We start from the raw sequence: 22,031 nt of genomic DNA on the forward strand, positions 1-22,031 counted from the left end.
CGTTACGCATGACGTAGGCAACTTCATTGAACGGAATACATCTCGCTTGAACGTATTGGGTGAGATGAGGATATAATAAAAATACAGTAAACAATTAAATTACGACTTTTCTTTATTTTTAAATCCATCCCGATGTGTGTTTTCTTCTTCAAGTACTACTACTACTTCTTTATATTTTCCATTTGTTTGTTTCCCTTTTTAGTTTCCATTTTCCTTCTTTACCTTAAACTCTGCTGTACTGTTTCTAGCGTGTACTCTCCTTTTGCTTGCTTCCAGTTCTGGTTCATATCAAAGTTCAGGTTTGTAATTTACAACAATGCACGCAACTACTCGTTACAACTAAAGTTTGTAAAGCTTCCAGCTTTCGAGAAAAAGGTTCAAAATCCATGCCTGTCCATGCATCCCGAGAGCGAAAAAACACGGAACGGAGATTGTCATATCTTGTGCAGTTTTGCTCCTATTTCATTCTTTTTATTCTGTCTCTCGTAGCAGAAACAATTAAGCAAAATAAAGCCAGGGAAGTATGCGCACGCGAAGAAACTGAACCATTCTACAAAAATGGTAGAAAACAAAAGAAACGCCATGGTACATGTTAAACGTTCTCTAAACGCTGTCAATGGACGATGAATGAAAACGAAGTTCTGAATCTTAACGCTGTAAAAGCGATCGCAAATCCGCGTTGTCTGAGAATGTGCACCGTGTGCCGGCGTAAACCGGATTCTATCGTTTATTGCAGTCCCTATTTGTTGGGTGATTCGTACACAGGTCTGTTTAGTTATTTTTGGTACGCATTGCGCCATCTCTAGTTTTCAAGAAGCACATGTACAGTACTCTTTCAAAAAAGCATGTTTCCTCTTTCTGTCCGCTGCGGAGGAACTATTACAGAAGATTCAATCTTGTCACAAATCTATCCCTCAGTCTCGCTTTGTTCCTTTCTTCGGTTAGACTATAAATGTTGGCCCTGTGCCGATCATTTGCCGCTTTTGGCAAATGCATCAAGCACTGCAGGCACGCATTCTATGCTGGCTATCACTGAAACGTGCACAACGCGGTGGTGGGAAGCAACGACATCTTTTAAAAGCTCGCTGTGTTCACTGTCGTCCTATCGTAGTGAAATAGTCAAACACGTCAAAAGGCACCAACTTTTGGGCCAAGAAGATTCAAAAGAAATGAGTGAAAAATGTCTTCTCACAGATCTTACTACTAACTCTAGCCGTGAAGTTACGTTTGCTTTTCGCTTCTTACTGATTTAAACCGCGATATGTCATAAAAACCATCACCGATGACATCTTCTTGTCACATCGTCGGGGACGTTGGCACCCACAGTTTCTTACTTAGGCCAAAGAAAGTGGAAAACATAATGGCTGTCACCCGGCTAATAAGGAGGAAGCTAACTTAAAGCACTATGAAATGTATGCACGCCCGGCCTGTGACGGTAAACCAGCTTCACATGGGTTTGATGTATGCGTTTCTTCGATTTTTGGTAGGCTTTACATAGTGCAGTACGGTTGAAATAATGTCTAAATTTGAGCAACAGATAGTGGAGGCTCCCTTTCGAGGGCATCGCACACTCTAGGGCTTGAAGCGGTGTGCGCGGCAGCATCAGCCGAACGAAACTGTTCCAAAAGTAACCACAGAAGCAGTGTTTTTGTTTGGTTTCTTGTCACTGTAAGCACATTTACACCCGGATTCGGTTCCGCTAGTGGGAGAAGCAATCTTCTTAGACACACACGCTTATTACGCTTTCGATCGTTCTGTGCTCCGCTCCGTACAAATGCTTTTCTTAAAAACGCTACCAATCTGCGAGTTCTGACTCTCGGCTCAGCCAAACCATCGCCGCTCACTTGTATATCGAAATTACAGCTGTACAAACGGTAAACTGTGGAAGGTTCCACAAACAATCACATTACATTGATAGGTTTGTTTTTGTCAGTTTCGTTTCGTGTTATAGTTCGACTTTGCAACTTTTATTACAGTATTACCTATGGTTTTTCGCTTTCAAACGTAAATAGAATTTTCCTGTTGTTCTAGTTCTAACATCTCGATTTTTGTCTTGTCGTCACCTTGATCCCTCTCGTCGCTACTACTATTTTATATCATCTTTTTTCCATTTTCAATAGCTTCACTCTACCTCATTATCTGCTCTTTGATTCACTGCCTACAAGATCTTGTTCGCTGTACAATTGTCTGCTAAAACAACATAAACAAAAGGGGGGAAAAATAAACTTAATCGAAAAACAAAAACCACACACCACATTAAGCCATCTGCTGTTCTCGCTGCCGCACTGAGCAGTAGACGGTCACATTTCAAGAACCTGCCAACGTGACGTCGTACCAACGCTGGGCGTGTGGGCAACGTGTTTCGCACCTCGGACGAACCGGAGCTTACTTCGAGCTACGTAAAAGAATGCAAAATAAAAGTAACCCATCTCAAAGCGTCCTGCACATCCGGACACGTGGACTGGGCGCGCCGATTCGTACATTCCCCCCTCAGTCCCCGACTGTGTTCCCCGCGCGTTCCGATCGCGTATACCGCCGGTACGTCAAAGCTTTCCATTGTCGCCGTCCGAAGTGGTGTCCATCTGCGGATAGGAGTGATGGCATCAACTCCACTTGTCGTCCTCGAATTACGCGCGCCGTGGCGATAAAAACTGGCACGCAGCAACAGGATGCGGCCATGCAGTCGTGGTTCGGACAGAAGAGCTTCTGCCGCATCCGGGCGGGCCGGGAAACTGAACTCATCTTTAGACAATATCGTACTAAAAATAAACAATTTCACCAACCCTGTCCACCGGAAGGCGGAAACGGTGCGTCTTGGAGCTTAAAGGTGGGGCGGCGAAGGCGGCAGCCGCGTGAGGTCCCGCGTGGCCGGTGTTGATGCTGGTGTCGATTGATCGATCACCGTTGAGTATATGATGAATGGGTGACGTTCTGGTGATGATGGTGATGATGCCGACGATGCTAACCACCATCGATGGCTGACCCCCACTGTCGCTAGGGTTATTGTATCTTCCGGACGCGCGCTCCACCGTTCTCGCCGATGCCACCGTTCGATTGCTGGATCGATTCGACAAAACCGTTCGAATTGCCATTGCTGTAGGAATTCGCCGTTTTGGCACCCCCGTTCAGATAGATTCCGTTGGCGGTCACCTTCCGCTGGTGAAGCTCGTCATCATCGTTAAAGACGGGCTGTACGGTGGGAGAGAGAGAAGGACACAAGAAATATTAGAAATGCACCACACATGTCCCGCAAAGCGCGCTCGGGATAGATTAATGGGGCTAGGAATTTAATTAATATTTAATCAATGCGACTAGTCTCTAAAGCTATCCTCTTGAACTTGTAGACCGATACTCGAATCCCTCTCTCAAGTACACACACCGCCGTGTGGTGGAATTGCAAATAAAATACTATCGCGCTCTATTGCGTCAGTCGACGCTGCATCTCAACTTTGTCGATCAAATCTGTTATTAATCTCCTGCCACTGTTTCGCGTTGGCAAGTCCGGCACCTGCCGGTACACTCATTACCCAGCCTGGTCATTATCAGCCCGGTGCGTTCGAGAATGCGAGCCAGCGAGAGAATGAGGCCAGTAGGTTCGTGGTGAAACTGGGCGCCCCCCTACGATACGCCTTCCATGGCTAGTGGCAGCCGCTAAGGTCAACAGATAAACTTGGGGAACATATAATTGGCGAACCACATCAATTATTTAGCATCATTAGTAGACGGTCTTGTGTTTGCGGTCACGTCAAACTTCGATACGCGCGATGCTCAAAATCGCAGGGACGAAACAATTGGGAGCTTGAAAAAGACCCAAAAAAAAAACCCAGTAGCGTAGTGCCGATCCCGAGAACGGATGTTGCGTAAACCCTTCCTCCGGAAAGTCGTTATTTCATCATCATCTTTCTTTGTTTGCTTGCTCGCTTCATTACCGATAATAGCTCTCTCGGGTAAGACCCAGCCCATTACACTCCACTGGCCATCGTCGCCTCTCGCCACACATCGCGTCGCGAAAAGATCGCGACAGGGTCGGGTGGTGCGAAAATTGGCACTTTTTCCTACGACACCAAAACGCTCTTCTCCCGAACGAATGTGGTAAAAACCAGTGAAACAGCCACTTCTCCAGCGGTCGTCGGTCAAGAGGAAGGATGCCGCGGGCCATGCGGTTCGCCGTGTTTTTGCCGGTCGCATGATACTTTGTAGTGTAAATATAAATTTCTTGGCCCAACAACGAGCGAATGTGCCCCCGGGAGGCCATCGGGAGAGTTCATCACTCACGGAAATGACCGATTGTTACAAAAAAAAAAAACCCTGGCACAGCAAGTTATACGAAAAATAAATATTCAAACAGAACAAACACAGATTTGTTTGCGACCGCTGTCGCTGGGTTTTTGCATATTTCTATCGTGCTGATTCTCTCCACTATTCTGTTTCTTTCCGCCACAACTTTGGTGGAGTAAGCCCCCAAACTCGCCACAGCAGGACAGCAGCATCATTAGATCCTTGCGGCCATTAGAGTGGACCTTTCAGGGGACGCATAAATGTGTTCTGCGTACTTCAGCTTCACTTCAACCGACCTTCAACAGTGACCCCTACGGGCGGCGGAAGACGTCAGAAAGTACCACTTCTGCCTACTCGCCGTGAGTGGAGTGGAGAGAAAAACGATCGATCGTAGCGATGTTCAATCGCTTCGGAAATCTCAAGATCAACCGGAAAAGCAGAACAACAAAAAACCCGACGTCTAAAAGCAAGTAATAACAAATTGCACTTGACGTGTGTCGAATGGCCGAGGAGCGGTCAGTGTTCAAATAATCGGGCAAACATAATCACCAGTCATTGTCGACAATTGTTCGACGCAATTTTGACGTCAATTTGTTTTGATAAATTGTGCGCATGGTACACGCCAGAAGCACGCCAGAGGAGCCGCCGAAGAGGATACGACGTCCGGGTGACCGTGTGACGCAAAAACCTCGGACGAAAAGTCGATTGGGAGCCGCCAGTTTTTCCTTCTTCGAGCGAGCTTTTTTTCGGGGGTCTGCTTGACTTTGGCCCTGCCCTGCCAGGCTAATACGTACCATGCAGGCACCCTGATTGTTGTTGGCCACATCGCCGTGGTGGAGCAGCTTGCCGTTGGCGTGTGCTTTCAATTCCGCTTCCCGCTTGGCGCGCCCGAGCGCCCGCTTGTTGTACGCCTGCTTGTAGAAATCGGAGAACAGGAACAGGAACATGATACCGTGGAGCCCGATCCACACCATGAAACCCTTCGGGTAGTCGCAGTCGGTGAACAGCAGCTGGAACTGGTGCGTAAAGATGGCGACGAACTGTGCCTGTTGGCGGGATGGAAGGACTCACATTACGATTCTGTCTCTGTGGCGGTGTACGATCGGAGCGATCCATGGCCATGCCGCCGGTGGGGCCGCGGTCTGTAACGCCGAGAGCGCGCGAGCCGGTTAACCTTCCGCGCGGCGCGATCGATACCGAAAGTGAATGGCGGAAGTAACGCTGTGGTCCGCCGTGTGGGCAAACAACAGGGGCACGCACGTGAGGGTGCATTATCCTGCGACGCCCTTCACTCGGAGGCGGTGGGTATCATCTCTCAATTAGGCCGACCATCACTCGGGCGCGACACACGGTCACCCGGTACTTACCATCTGGAATGCCGTGAGGTACTTCTTCCACCAGATGAACTTCTGGTACTTGGGGCCCAGGGCGGCCACCATGTAGTAGAAGTACATCACAATATGTACAAACGAGTTAAGCATAGCGAAGAACGTACTGTGCCCACCTGCAATGGACGAAAAACGGATCGCAATATTAGTTCGGACTTACGGATCGAGAGGGTTGATGCTAAGCTACAGGGGTTAGGATATCAAAGGAAGGGCGACCTTGAAAATGATGTAACTAAAACACATAAAATCGCAGACCCGGGGAAATCAAAGTCAAATCTCAACACCAGAGAACAATCAAAACAAAGGAAGGACAAATTGGCAGTTGGCGCACTAATCTCGCGATCCTCGAAGATCACGATCGCTTACTGGCGTGTGCGTAACAACTTGAAGCAGACACGTGTCTTTGCCAGCGTGATGCAATGCGTTCATAATTAAAGTGCTGTGGCTGTGCATCTGGAACACGCTCATTGTTTCCCACAAACAATTGTGCCAGGATGGTGGCAGCAGCTCAACACACACACACACTCTCTCTCTCTCTCTCAGTCTGCGCCACGGATGCGAATGGTGAAAGCAAACGCCCCACGACGTAGAACCCCGCGAAGTGGGTCCGATTTCGTAACGATGCGCGAACGATCGACAACCGGTAACCCGAATATCAGAGTTGCAGAGGCCCCGAAAAATCAGAGCAAAGAGATCCAAAAAGCCGCATTGCCGATCAGCGAGATGCAACCAAACCCATCCGGGGGCGCTCCTCGCCACGCCACGTGTATGCGGCGATAATACGTGGCCAAGTTTCACGCTTGCCACAGTAGTCGTCAGACCTCGATTCTGGAGGAGAAAAAACGGATAGCTATAATAATGAGGCAAATCTAGGACGAGCGTTCGCGCGCTCGCGCGTTCGCTCGCTGATCTCTTCATTCACCGAACGATCACGCGCGCGCGCGTGTGTGTGCACGTGTGCGCCACACACTCACGAAACCGGTGACCGCGGCCCACTGTGCCGTTAAGCAAGACATTAGAGTCACGATCATTCTGCGCCATATCGGCGCGATCACGCGGTGGGTAGCAATTTCTTAATTTTCCATCGAAGCATGATAGCAAAATAGCATTGGACTACGCGCATTAGAAACCAATTGGTTGAGGCAAAACTGTGGTCAAACGGGGTGGTCTTTCCTCGCCCTCACTGCGTTTATCGCGTTTGCATATCAAACAGGGTCGTCGTCGTCGTCGTCACGCAAGCAGGCAAGCAATTGCACGCATGAATTTCCATGTCCATGATTGATTCCAAAATGGCCAACGACGACGACGACGGGGCACGTACTCTCGGTGCGTCAACAGTTACAACATCTACATTCATTACCGATGGTGCCCCCCGATCAGACGATCATACAGACAGCATGGAAGTGGGAAAGTGTGTTAAGGGATGTGCATCGCACCGTGTGCACAACCTTTCTCCCGCGCGCTGGCCCATACTCTCTCAATTCGGCCGTGATTCGCACCACACGCACCACTTCGACCCCACATACACATAAGCAACCGCGCGTTGGGCGCACACAAAATAAGGGATCAATTCACGATCGCTAAACGGCACGAATCACCATACTAGGCGCGCGTGCGACATTTAGCAACACTTCCCTTTTTGCCATTCCCGGCGATCCCATTCGCTTCCGCCACCCAGAAAGGAAGCGGCAAAGGCAAAACGGAGCGGATTCACAATGTTACACAAACAAACACTCACGGACAACCCCACCAAACCCATTGATAGCGATAGCGGAATGTTGATCGTCCGGCGAGACGAGTGAAACCGGTTCAGAAATAGGACCTCCCCCGGGGGGTGGGCGAACGGAACGCGGTGCGGTGCGTTCGTCGCCAAGTACTCAAACATACGCCGTCGCCGCTCACTCCAGGGGCCTTTAGGGATGGCCACTGGCGACTGGGGATGGCTGTGCTGCTGATACGTAATGAGTGTAAATAATAACAAGCCATGAAAGTGAGACCCGTTTTGCGTCGGCAGCAATTGACTGTCTGCTCGTCGTCGGTGTTACACTTACAAGGACACCGGGGCAACCGGCCGGACCACCGATGGGCCGACTTTCGCTTCTCCGCAGCAGGATAACCTGGTGGCCGGTGGGTAAGCCATTTTGTTAAGATTTTTACATTCTGGGTTCGGTCTCGGTGGGTAGTGTTACGTGTGTCACAGGTACTTACCCGGTGCAAACTTCATGCCCATCCACACCGAGAACGGCATGCAGCCGTGGTGGATGACGTGCAGCGTGGAGACGTGCTGCGTTTTCTTCCGCAGGATGAAGAACAGCGTGTCGAAGAACTCGGTGAACTTCGAGATGTAGTACCACCAGCAGGTCCGGGCCATCTGCGGGCGAAAGGCGTGCGTCAGGACAGTCAGAACAGCGTCAAACAGTGGACACTGGACGCATTGTGCTTACCCGTAGCGCCATTGGGCTGTCCGAGTAGTCGACCGGTTGGCAGCGGAAGCTGTAGTGTCCTCCCCAGCCACTTTGCAAGTACTACGGAAAAAAGAGTAAATAGAAACCGAATGGAATTACCCCGAATATACTAGTGTGTTCAATAAGTTCGTATGGTCGGTAACAAAGGGGGCTGCTACAATCCTAATTTTTTTTGTCATATTGGTACACTCTTCATATGAACGTATGTGAAGTTTCATTTCAATCGGTATCGACATGTAACAGTATTTTTTACAATGGAAATAATCAAGTATCATGCAGTGATTTAATTGTTGTTTTTAAACGGTTTAAAAGCAAAGGAAAATTATGAACGAATGTTGAAAGTGTATAAGGACTCTTCGTCTTCAATTAGGGGGTTAAAAGGGGGGTTTCTGAGTTTAAACGCGGTCGTAGTAGCCTTCAAGGCGATCCATGTCAAAAACGTAAAAAAAACAGACACAACACCTGAAATTCGTAAACAAATACAGGATATCGTTGTGGAAAATCGTCGAATCACTGATCGAAATTAGGTAAAAGACCTAGCCAATTAATTGAGCAGTGTAGTCAAGATTTTGACTGAAGTGTTGGGTTTCAGAAAGCTGTGCTAAATGCTTCGAATGCTAAAAACGCATTCGAATTCATCTTTCTTGACAACATTTAAATCGTTTTCGATAGGACAAAGGGGATTTTGTGCATCGAATCATCACTATGGATGAGACTTGGGTCTATCACCATGATCTTGAATCAAAACAAGAGGCTAAGGAGTGGTCTGAACCTGGTTCTTTGGCTCCGAAACGAGTTCGTGTCCAGAAATCGCCTAAAAAGGTGTAAGCGTCAGTTTTGCGGGATGCGAATGGAATTTTGTTAGCGGATTACTTGCAAACTGGTAAATTTTGATTATTGTTGTATCCTTTTAAACCGACTGAAGGAGAAAATTTGTGAAAAAAGACCCGGTTTGAAGAAGAAAAACATCCTCTTTCATCAGGGCAATACACCGTATTACAAGAGCATTTTGAAAATGGCAAAAATCAATCAACTAAAGTTCGAATTGTTGGAGTTTCCACCGTATTCACCAGATTTGGCCCCTAGCGACTTCCATCTGTTTCCATTCCTTAAAAAAATCATGTACGGAAAGCGTTTTTCATCAAATGAATGGAATTTATAAATTGAAGTCTCCTTGAAACAAGTGCATTGATGTTCAGCGAGGCCATACTGAATAATAAAGTGAATTTCCATAAAATGTTCTAAACCATAAAAAAGTGTCCTTCTTATCGACCATACGAACTTATTGAACAGCCTAGTAGTACACAGCGGCCGTGAGACTCACCTCGTAGAATATCCAGGTGCTGAAGATGGTTTGGAAGAGATTGTAAATTACTAGCGTATTCCTAAGGTCCATTGGTTTCCGCTTCTCCATCAGCTTTGGTGCTAGCGATTTGCTAAAGTACGCATAAAATACGCAAAGGCCTAGAGTGGGAAAGGGCGAGGACATCATCGGCCAACCGGCGACCCGGGGATCTGGAAGCAAAACGAGGCGGCCAAAAGCCAAGTAAAGAAATTAGGAGAAAGTAACTACGCATCGCAGGGCGGAAACAGGGCGCACAGGCAGAAGCTCATAAATCACGACCCCATTACGAGGCGACCCGAATTCCGGTCGAGCGGGCGGGCGGACCACCGATGATCGATTTCCAAGGCCCTGCCTGCACCGGTTAATTATGCGCGAAAAGCGAAATCCGAACCCTCGGTCGCACCAATAACCTGACATCCATTTGGGCCGCCAAAGTGAAACGCATCACCATATTCCGCGCCGCCGCCGATGATGATGGGCCGATGACAATGGTGCACCGGGTGTGGTGTGGCACCGATCACCACCGAATGGAATGCATAATCATGAGCACCTCTGGGCGCACAGCTGGTCTATGCTAAAGGCGGCCACACCAGCCCCAGAAACGCAATGTGCTGCGGTGATCGTGTTGTGTGGAGGTGTGTGCGTGTCCGTATAATGCTCCGCCGCCGCCGGTCATCGTCGCGGAATGTGGTCGTCGGTAATTGATTCGATGACCAACCAATTGACACGCCGTCGGCCAGAGCCGGGTAGCCGTCCCGATGGGCCAGAGGCCACTCGCCACTACAAACCGTTCCGATTCCGAACCATTAGCGGCAGCGCACGGTGCGGAGTACACGTCTAGCAAATTCACTTCGAGCTAATTATCGTCTCCGTTGCCTTTGACCTGCGCGGCAACGCACTCTCGAAGGGACGCGCCCGGTGCCCCTCCGGACAGATAACAGGAAAGACGGCTGCAGGCCGGTACACCTCACAAGGGTCGCCGCCGTTGACCCTGACCTGGAAGGAAACCCCAACTTACCGCTCTGATTGTCCATCAGGTCTCTGTACCAGTCGTCTATGCTTGTTAAGATCTGTGCCATTTTGTGCGAATCTACAATGGAAAAGAAGAGAGAAAGAGCGCGTGATAAGAGCATCGAAAGCATAAAGCGTCGTCAGCGGATCGTCTAACGGGCGAGAAAAGCTAAAAGTCCACCATCACCGGCTGACCCAGTGCCGGGGGGCTACGTTGGGCGGAAGGGCACACCCCGCATGATGCAACACGACCGCGCCACGCCACGCCGCGGTGAGCGAAAGTGAAAATAAGGCCAAGATCGACGCCGTCAGATCGTCCGCCGCCGGACCGACGGGGGACGCGTGAGATGGAAAGCGAATCACGGCGGAAAACGAAACGGGATAATTTACATCGCTTCATGACACGATTTTCCACGACCGACTCCCGGCAACCGGCGCTTTGTGGGTCACCTGGCAGGTGCGTGGTGGCGCGGCGGTGGACACAGAATAGTCACCGACTAAATTATGCCCTCCGCCGCCGTCCCACCGATTCCTTTTCTCACGCGCGCCTCACGCAGTGTGGCAACCCTCCCCCCACCGGTGGTGGTAACTGCCGGCCACCGGACCAAGAAGGTGATTGGCCGGCGAACCTCTGGAGCGGAAGGGAGGGCACGCGGAAAGTACGGTGCGGTCGGTGAGATGGCGGCTCGTCGTCGATGTTACCGCAAGACGGGCGGTCGCGGTGTGGTGAATTGCCGTTGCGCGCGCGCGCTGCGCTGCTGCAAGACCGTCCGTCCCCAACCGGGTCCGTCTGGGGCAGGATTGCTGCAACTACTAGCGGCCAGGTAATTATGTAACGAAACGGTAAACGATAGTGAAAAAAGACCCCAAACACACGCACACACACAGACCGAGAGAGACACGCGTCCAGACGAGGCTTGGCCGCCGAGCCGGCCCGAGCAAAGAGAAGGCCACCCCCGGGGGAAGAATCGACGGGATCGATGGGTACCTCACTTTCGCCGTGCACCGGCCTCACACACACACACACGCACGCACGTGTGGAATGTGTGAGGGGCCCGCCAGAGTGAAGGCGGCAGGCAATCTTCAGGTGCGGACACGCGGCACGGTTTCTCCTCTCCGGTGGCCTTGAAGACGCGCCGCTGACGGTGGTGGTGGTGATCCTCTCGCCAGCCAGGTTTTGTGCCACTTATGGCACAACCCCCACCTGAACCCAGGGCACAGCGCGAATTGGCATGCCCTTTCGATGTTGGCCGGCGGTCACCGGGACACCCGGGTCTCGGGGGCTCGCGCTCTCTCGGTGCTGATCGCTTGCACTTTCCGCGGTGCATTTAGCGATCGTGTTGCACTTGCTGCTCGCGCCTAGCGCGGCTAAGCTCGACCCTCCCCCGTGGTCCCCAATTGGGTGATGGTGGCGAAATAATGGTGGCTCCGTCCACGGTGCACACACACCTTTGTTTCGAGATGCTTCGAAGCGGTCCGAAGTAAGTCCGCGCGCGCGCGCGCGGAAATCGACACCATTTTAAGGTCGCCGCGGACACCGCAAGTGACCAGCTGATGTGCGCCTGAGACAGCGTGTGCGATAAGGAGTGAAAGCTTGCAGTACCGAAAAGGGGTGGGTAATGGGGGAAAAAATGGCCAGGCTGGTGGACCCGAAAGATCGTGGGAGAACCGCGCGAACCTCGGGGCAAGTGTTTTTCTTTCACTTACTTTGGCAAGGCAGAATTCGCAAAACGGCAATCGATTGTTGGTCTGCGGGGCCAACGAGCCCACGGCGGGATCGAAACGAGTTCACCCAGTCCACCAGTAACCCAGCGACCGATCCGATTCAGCGTCGCTGCAAACCAATAGGTTATGTCATCATCGTCATCATCATCATCATCGTGACCGACAACACAACGCGGTCGTAGTGGTGGCCACAAATCGCACTAGGCCACCACCAATACAGCCCGAACTCGAGTGGCGGGTGACGATCACCACAACAAACGGCCCGGGCCACTTTTGGCCGGCCGAGGGGTGACCACCCAACGCTTGACTAATCATCCAACCCACCAGAGAAACAACCTCGGCTTCCTCTTATCGCGCGTCGGTACACACACGCACAAACAATTCTATTTTGATTCCGTGAGTCACGACACGTCGGTCGGAGTGCGTCCACCGTTTGATGGCCATCGCAAAAAACAGTGCTCAAGGATAATAGACACCGGAAAAGGGGCTCCTAAATCAATGCTCGCAGTAAATCAGGACAATCTGCGTGCAACATGGTTCGTCGTCGTCGTCGAACGAAAGCATTATTTATAGGGACCCCACCCGCACGCGATGCGGCGGCGGGGGGCGGCGTGGGTTCGAATTTATTGACACCGGCGTGGGGCTCCCCTCGGTGCGCAATTCCGACCCGGGGGGGGCTTGCGCCGCAATTACCACTGCGCGTTCGTTTCATGGCCGCGCGTTCAAGTCTTTCGTCAACCGGAGGCGACTTCGGCTTCGGCGTCGGCGGCAGCAGCAATTGGGCGCGCGTGAAAGTAATGTACGTGTGCACCCGTAATCGAGTATCGGCACCGGGGTACGGCGGCTATGGCGAAAGGTTAGCCAGAGCAGCACCAGAAAGCGACCAGATGTACCCTGTGCCGGGAGAATGTGTGTCACATCATTCCCTGTTGCCACTGCTTACCTGTGGAACCGAACAAGTTCTGGGCAGTATTTGGGATTCCAACATACACATTTACTCGTGCAACATTCCAAACGCAGTATTGGTGGGCTGGTTCGTCGTTCGCCATTCTCATGACATGACCTGCCCACCGGAGCCTGACGAGGCGTACGCGATTCTGCACGACAGTGAGGTCGTCGAATAGCTCGCTGTTGTAGCGGCTTCTCCATTATACCTCCACACGTACAGGGCCAAATCTTCCTCTAGGAAGCGGCTAACAGGGTTTCGGCAGGGTTGTGGACAGAGTCTATGTCTCAGATGGGTATGGGAGTGCTGGGATCACAATGGTTCAGTATAAGCCCAGCTTCGACACGAGATTCGAGCGAAATGTTAGGTGAGTGAATTAATTCGTCCGGTTTTAGAATAGATCGCATTACTCACTAAATGTCACATTTTTTTAAAAATGAAATATGTGTTTGACAGCTGCTATCATTACGCATCTAACGGGGAGTTCTGTTTCATCACTTCAATATGATGAAAACTGCTACCGAAAGTCATCAAATGGTAATGGAAGTTTATGGTAAGCTTGCTCTTACTGATAGAACGTGTCGGAAGTGGTTTGCACCGTTTAAACGTGGTGATTCTGGCTTGCAAGCTCAAGAGCTACCTGAACAGTCAAAAAAGGTTAATGATGAAGAATTGGCAGCAGTGCTTGATCAGGATGCATGTCAGATGCAAAAAGAGTTTGCAGAAATGTTCGGAGTTGACCACACGACAGTTTCCAAACGCCCGAGTGCCATGGATATGATTAGAACAATGTCTTATTGGGTTCCACATGAATTGAAAGAAGGAAAATGGCTTATTCCGAATCGTCACTGGTGATGAAAAGGGGAGTTATTACAAGAATCCTAAACCCAAAAAGGCCTGGATACAGCCTGGTGAACCAGGTCCATCGCAACCAAAGCGAAATAAAAAGTTTATGCCGCGCATATGGTGGGATATGAAAGGTGTGGTGCACTATGAGCTTTCAGAACCTAAAGAAATTATTGATGGACAATCTCATCGACAACCATTAATGCATTTGAAGCAAAGCTTTGGCCATAAAACGACGAGAATGAGATAAAAGACATGATAAGCTGATTACTCAAAATGTCGGAGTTCGGAGGAGTTCTATCGACACGAAATCGAGGAACTACCTAAAAGATGACAGAAAGCAGTAGCTAACGACGGATCATACTTTCATCAAGGTAGTCATACGTTTTGTTGTTGTAGTAAGGCCACAAATGTCGAACGAAAACCGCATAAATTAGTTTCAAAGTCCTAATAGTTTCCTCAGACTTTAGAATGATCTGTTGGCTGCTGGCTCCTTCGTGCGAATTTCCTCAGTTAAGTCATTGTTAGTGCTAACCTTTGGCCATAGACAGATGAATTTCGAACTGTCGGTCATCACTTGTAGGTCAGCGTAAATTTGCTATTGTTCTCGTCTATCTGCAGACCGAGATTGTTCGCAATCTCTATGTAAGCCTGAGCTAAATCGGAGAGCCTTCGATCTATAATGTCTATGGCATCAGCATTGGCCTGATCTGAACTTCAAGTAGCTAGCCCCTAAGATCTCCCTTCCAGAGTCCCGGATGTGTCAAAATCTATACAAAATAAACAGTTTAGACCAGATTATCTTCAAACAAACGCGTGTTTATGATCTTTCAATGCAACACAATCGAGAGCCATCGAGAGCCACCTTCCCAACATGCGCACTGCTAATGGAAACCCATTCGGCGGCAGATGCAATTAATTCGCAGCATCCTCGCGATAGTGCCACTTGACACGCCATCTCGTGCTAATTACATACTGGCCGTGTGCGCAGCAATACGTCGAGAGATCCGCTTACCCCGTTTTTATTATACGCAAAACAAATCGCTTTACAGCCCTCCAGCAGCCATCACAGATCGTACACCATTTGGCACCTCGTTTGCGACCCCCCGGTTAAAGCACATTAAGATTTCGGGGTGCGATATTGAGCGGTGATTAAATGGCCCCCAACGGGTTTTCGCACACTTCGCACCGCAAGAGGCGTCGAATTAATTTCCGTCAACCGCCAACGGTTGGCTGCCGATGTCCTTACTGCACACCGAAGGACGACTAAGTGCTGTGTGGCGTGCAAAACTGCGCAGAAGTTCTGTTCGATCAGGGGTTTTGGGTTAGGCGTACCGATCTGGCGCTCCCTCCGATCGGAAAGCGGGGGATTTTAGGCCGCACCCTGCGACACGTGTGTTTGCTAACGCCGGGTCTAGGGCACTGCACAGCTCGAAGTTTGCGATACCGACGGTAAACACCGGGACGTAGTTGTGATCACCGATCTTCTCGACTGTTAGTTAGTGACACATTAGCGAGGATCAGCCATCCGGTAGCTATCGAGATAATCGAGAGAACGGCACGGTCAAGAGCTCCGTTTTGCTCGAGAGCAATGTTTGATTATCACTTACTGTGTGCCGGGTGGCGACGGTGTGCGACTCTCCTTCCAATCCGCGCGCCCCTGAAGAACGCGCGCGGTTCAAGGTTCGGGGTTACACCCGATCGCGAGAAATGCCAACGACCGCGGGCCAATCCTGACTGTTTAGCATATAGGTAGGCCGCACGGGCATCACGCGGCGGGGGTCGAAAAGCCCTTAAGAATTTGGCCACCATCACCGCCTTGTGGGGCGGCCACGCAAGCAAAACGTGTTTCCGCGGTCCACGCCGGGCAGTGGCGGAACTGTTACCGACGGCCGACGGCCAGAATCCGGTTCTCCGTAAGGCCACCACCGCCGGAGCTGACGCGCGGCAGACTTTCAGTCGCGAACACCCGCGGGAAGATGGTTCACCGTGAGAACAGGCGAGAATTAGTTTATATCCGAACCTGGGGTGCTTGGGCTCGCGGGCGTTGCTCATTAATATTCAAACTTTCGCGTACGATTCGACGCACACAGGACATTCGATCGTCGATCGGTCTCACGTGGCGCGGTTCTTAGAACGATCACACACCGTGTGGTTGGTATGTTTAAAATTTTCCCCAAAAACCAGCCGCCACGCTGGGCCCTACGCCCAACCACACCGGTGGTTCTCCGTGAATCTCATCTGATCGTCGATCGTCGTCGATCGTCGTCGTCGTCGTCGCCGCGAAGGCTACAAATTAAATCAGTAAAACAGTTAATAAACTTCGAGCCAAACACGGATCTTGTTCGCCTGGGCGGGTCGTTCGCCACCTGCGGTGGGTTTCGGGGCGCGCACAAAAACTGCCAACCGCGCCGGGGCCACGGGTCGGGTGTTCAAATTTGACGCTCCAACCCAAAGCAAATTTGTTTGAAACAGCAAAAAACCTCGGCTCGGACAAGCACAGCACAAGCAACAAGCAGCGAGTGTGTTCTTGAAGAAGCCGATGACCAGCCCCGGACTACGACACCGACGTCAGCGGGTGCTCGGGGGGAAGGCCAAACGGTGGTGGACACTTGGGTGTGCTAGCTTCGGAGTTACTGCTTTCGATGGGCGGCCCTCTATCGATAGGAAAGTGGGACTTGAATCGGTGACGTTTTACTTTTTGCATTTTTTTCCGGGGCAACTTCGCCACTTGAGAACCGCGAATGACGCTCATTGCGCACGACGACCGACGATTAGTATTCACTCTGAAACGAATGAAAATACTCCAAAACTAAATTAATGATTCGCCGTGACGTGGACGTCGTGGACGGGAATTGGCGTTCCGTCGTCGAGTTCGCGACGCGGCAAAACTGGACGCGGTACATTTTTCCCGATTTCAGTGATCCACCAACACCGCCAACAGCACCGGGTCGTGGGCACGACAAAGTTGCAAGCCATCGCCATTGAATCGACCCACCGGCAAGCCAAGTGCGGCCACGAACGCCGTGATGTAAGTGTCATTTAGGATTCAATTATGTTGCCGACGACGTGACAAACTATGCTGGCCGGCGACAGGGCGGACTACCCAACCCAAAGCCACAGCACACCAACACACAGCCGACAAGCTGGTGTAGGCCACGGGGCGCTGTGAATGAATTTTTAATTGCATCAAATCGAAACACGGCGCCGCGCGCCTGAATTGGGCGCGCGTCAGAGCACATCAGAGGGAAAAGGCGGTGTGGAAAACCCGTGTCCGGGCGTCGTTCGATTTTCCCTCATCGTGCGGCTTTTAATTAGCCGTCGGGTCGGGGGCCACGACGGCTACCGACCTACCACAAAGGCACTCTACAACACACACACATACCCAGGATACGGGTCCCATATTCCGGTATTTCCCGGAGCGACTTTAGCGGCCTGCCGATTCTCGGGCGAGGTTTTCAAGACTTCCCAAAACGGTCTACGTCACGCGGACCTTTTGGTTCGAGGGGGTTTTCCACCGCCCATAGCACTCCGCGTTTGGCCGCCAATTTCGGTTGCGCTCATTCCGATTCCAAGGCTCCACCACACGCACCTTTTCCTTCATCGTAGTAGACGTAGTAGCTGGTTGGTTACCATCGTTACTTCCTTGTTCGTGGCCGGAAGCTTTGCTTTTCCTATGACACCGGTTCAGAACGGTCGCCGGAATTGGTCGCTGGAATTGGTCGCTGCTTGCGGAACAAAGAGATGGTGTGAGCGCGCCCGTCACGGAACATGTGTGTCGTGTCGCGGGCCCAGCCTTCTGCAGCTCCCCATAACCTCGCACCGTGCAATTAGAGGTCGTGGCACGCCACGGCAGTGGTGCGATGCCGCCGTCGCTAAACTCTGCACATGCACACGTCCTCTAGCGGGTTGGTAGTACGACGCTACTTACACGGCCGGTTGCCACTGGAAAAGCTCAACACTCCGAGAGTTCACCGCCACCACAGGTACACAACGTCAGCTCGATGGCTTGTGCATCGAGCAGGTATCTTGCAAGACTGCTGTAGCTCCGCTTGGCCGGCCGGTCGGTTGGTTGTTGATATTTCCTTCTTGTGACCGTTTTCTCGAATGTTCGCCTTGCCTCAGGAGGGGCGATGGTTACTGTCTTAAGCTACGCGCACGCTGGCGACGGTGGATTGCTTCGATCAAACGCACCTCGAGACCTTCCGTGTTCCTCTTCGGTGAAGATTATCAAACTTATCGGGGCCAGCAGCATCATTAGCACCACCACCACCACCACCACCGGGGGCCGTCCGAGGACTCTGCAGAGCGTTGGGTTTGGGTCGCGCGAATTGAAGGCCACCATGTTCGACGCGGTTTTGTGTGTTTTCGGTTTGGAAGCGTATGGTGACCGACCTGAAGGCCATCATCGGGCCGATGCGCACGCTGCCAACCGATGAAATCGAATCTCGTACCGGGGGCGGCGGCGCACACAGCTATCAAATTTATGCTCGACCGGCTCCAACCGAATATAATCCAATGCAACACCCGGCCGGATCAATCGAACAACCGATCGGTCAAGGTGATTGAGCCGCTACAAACCGCCGTTAAGATATCGGTCGCAGTGGGCCGATGCTTGCACCGACCGGAAGCAGTACGGACTCTCTCTCTCTCACACTCTGTGTCGTCAGGTACATCTAGATCGATTCTGGCTGATAAAAGCGCTATGACCTGATAAGTTAATTCCGAGCGCGGCACGCGCAGACAACCGCAGCGGATTACGGAGCATATCCGCCGTCGTTTGACAGTCTTCGACGGGCGATGCAGTAATCGGTGCAAATCGGTCCTCCCTCGTCATGGTAAGTCGTGTTTACGCGCAGAAACGTCCGCCCCGGCGGGTTCAAAGTCCACGGTGCGCTCCCCCTTGAGGACTTGAGGGGGGTGATGAGCAGCTCCCCAAGCCAGTTCGACGCAACAACATCCCGTCCGGGCGCTGGCGTGCGTGTGATGGCGCCACGGGTTGGTGGTAGTGCAGCGGGCCCTGTTGAATCACCCCGAATGCTCGGAGACGCTGGCCGGAGATCGGTCGGTTTGTTATCTTTTTCGCCAGCCAACGATCGGGGGGGGGACGATGCTTCACTTCTGCCAACAAACGGAGCGGCGTTCGGTCGGTTCGCGTGGTGCTCGCCGATTGTGCAACAAGTTTCCGTGGCGCTTCGATGGTGCTGGTGTCGCGTTGCACCCGCGCGATGTCCAGATGATCCCTCTGGCCATGACTAAGCAGTTCTGTGACACGTTCACCCGAATCTCATGCGAATTTTGCTCGTCAGTCTCGTCACGGGTGTGACTCCCTTTTTTCGCTTATCAGCTGAACGTGGGGCGACAATGTGGAGTGCGATTACTCACAATCGGTGTGTCCCATGGCGGAAAGATGGGTTGATAGCGCTAATCGATACGGATACCAGCGGGTACGGAAATGGCAGATATTTACCGGTATTAACCTCCTCGTGATTCATTCTTCACGCCTCAGCCGTGTTTTTCGTGAATCGTGTCACAGAATCGATTGTTCAAATCTTCGCTACTGCTTCGGGCGTCACGGCAACGCGACTCACGGCCGCCGTAGCTTGCTAAGACAATCACAAAACAGTGTGTGGAATGTGCGTTGACAATAAACCGTTTCGGATCGCCGGATGTGTGGGGAAAAGGATGTGGGTTAGTACACACGTTAGTTTACGAACCTCACTGGACCTCTTACTACTGCCGCTGACGGCTGACCACACCACAAACACACACACACACACACAGACACCAGGGACGTCGTGGCCGGTTATGCCGCTGCTATCAACACCGCGCTCGGATAAATGGCGTGCAATAAAGATGCGCTAATCGAAGGGCAATCGAACGATGACGCAGCGGACTCGGCGAAAGATAGGCGCGCCTCCTCATGCTTCGCAATGCGCCCCCCAAAAAAACAGTACTTCTATTCCCCGGTGCTTTGCGATGCTCGCCTCTACACACCGGCAGCGTGGCCGTCTTTCGGAGGGGGTCCGGGTCGATAGGGTGACCCCGAACAGCGTCGTGTGGCCCACTCTTGGGAATTGTTTGTTCGATTCGCCAGGCCGGAATGACGGGCCGCCACGTGACAATCACACGACGGGGACCATTTTCCCGTTTCCGGCAGTTTTTGGGGACCGATTTGCCCGATAATTACGAGGCCAGGCACCGAAAAGTGCATTTATGTTGTTCCCTCGCGCAACTGACAGCTCGCCCTGTTCGGTGTGTGTGTGTGTGTTGAATCATATGACAGCTTTCCCGAGGGCCGCTCCAATCGCCGTACTCGTCACGCACACCGGTCGTAAAGGCGGCACACGTGCTCTCTTTCTTTCTCTGTCTGCCTCTCCGTGTCACGCGTCGGACGACGTTGGCTCTGGCGCCGCTCTCCCAGCGGCAGAACGGTCCGGCACAGGTGAGTTTACGTGCCAGGCACAAACGATCGAACGACCGGGCGACAAAACCAGAAAATCCAGATTCACAGACCATCGCACGATAATGGAAAAGTGCCAAGCAAACGGTGAAGCAAGTACGCAACTCGTCCCTGTAAACCGATATCCGTACACACCCTTGCGGAACGCGCGCTTGGTGAGATAAACGCCAAAAACCGCGCTCCGTGCGTTCATCTCACTCTCACGTCTGGCACGCACCCGGGTTGCTCTCTCTCTCTGCTTCTCGCGGGACTCTCGAGTCCCACACAACTGGCTAAAATTAGCTTACGTGAAAACAAAAGGAACCAAAAAACAACACCACAAACTTGCAACCTACAAAATCCATAAACATCCAACCAACTTTCGTTCCGGGGCTGAGAATAGCGCCGGCCAAACCACCGAGCAGGGAAGGCAACTCCGGGGCAGCGAGCGAACGTCAAAACGATGGCCAACAGCAGGGCAACCGGTCGGAACCCTCCTTCTTGGAGGTTCTTGGCCAGCTGGAGGCTTTTGGCCCGGTTGCAAACGGAAAACCCAACTGACAAGGGGAGGACTACGGGACACGCATTCAACAGGATGTGTCAACACCCATAGGCCGGCCACCAGAGAGTTTTGCTGATCGACAACCCGCGATGGCACCCCAGAAAATGGGCATCCCGCCGATTAGCTTATCTTGGCAGCCGAAACACATTCCAGCGTTGCGAGCACACGGCACCACACTCTCCAGTTGGCCGAAAAGGCCACAATGAACACACATGCACGAACACTGCCAGCGGCCAGCCGGGAGCAGCGCAGATGGGCGATGAACAGGAGGAAGGCGTGGATTCGATAAACGGAAACAGTAAACTCACTCACATTCGTGTGCCTGTGGGAAACGAAACTTCTTGCGGAACAGCCTCCTCCTCAACAGCCGCAGCCGGACACCAATGCGGTTCACGGGGAAAAGGCACTGTAACTTTCGACGTCCCGGGATGCAAATTTCCCCCAACACTCTTTTCGGACTCGGACTCCGGTCACGGGAGAATTGCGAACACTGCACAACCAACCAACAAGCACGCGCACCGATAAACACGAAACGTCAAAATATTTTATGAATGTTGTTTTTATGAATCGATGAACCTAACTTTGGCACTGCGAAACTGACCAAGTGCCGAACCCTCCCGAAGTACCCACTATGGGAAGAAGGTGGTCAACGGTCATAAAACTAGTTTAAAAAGTGAGGCTTTTAGTTATATTTTCCTAAAATAGATAAGTTGTCTATGACCAATCCGGATATTTTGCCTTCCATGGGCTACCAACGCATACCAACAAACTACGATCCAGCAATAATGCCTGCCTTAATTTTGTCATTGTCTTAAAGGTGATAAGTTTGGCTTGGCTTTAAGTGGTTCCTCCATTACCTGAGGTGGATGGTTAATTTAGCGAAGTTTGCACTGGTCGACAAGATGATCTTAGCGGTTACAGACATCAGTAAAGCCGGATAATAATAACCAGAAAGACTCTTCGCATAGGTCATGGGGGGAGATCACATAGGAAAATGACTGTCAAAGTTGCTTATTTTTGTGT

General features: G+C 51.6%; 1 protein-coding gene across 1 annotated transcript; it reads right to left on the reverse strand.

Annotated features, from left to right (window-relative positions):
* Nucleotides 1-100: 100 nt before the first annotated feature.
* On the reverse strand, nt 101-21,506 carry LOC128272614 (elongation of very long chain fatty acids protein 7). Its single transcript, XM_053010449.1, has 8 exons — nt 21,321-21,506; nt 10,495-10,566; nt 9,456-9,646; nt 8,111-8,191; nt 7,875-8,037; nt 5,646-5,782; nt 5,073-5,324; nt 101-3,189 (listed from the first exon to the last, which is right to left on the reverse strand). The coding sequence occupies exons 2-8, from the start codon at nt 10,553-10,555 to the stop codon at nt 3,001-3,003; spliced, it is 1,074 nt and encodes a 357-aa protein (XP_052866409.1). The 5' UTR covers nt 10,556-10,566; nt 21,321-21,506; the 3' UTR covers nt 101-3,000.
* Nucleotides 21,507-22,031: the final 525 nt, after the last annotated feature.

This window comes from Anopheles cruzii, chromosome 3, assembly GCF_943734635.1.
Source record: "Anopheles cruzii chromosome 3, idAnoCruzAS_RS32_06, whole genome shotgun sequence".
Lineage (NCBI taxonomy): Eukaryota > Metazoa > Arthropoda > Insecta > Diptera > Culicidae > Anopheles > Anopheles cruzii.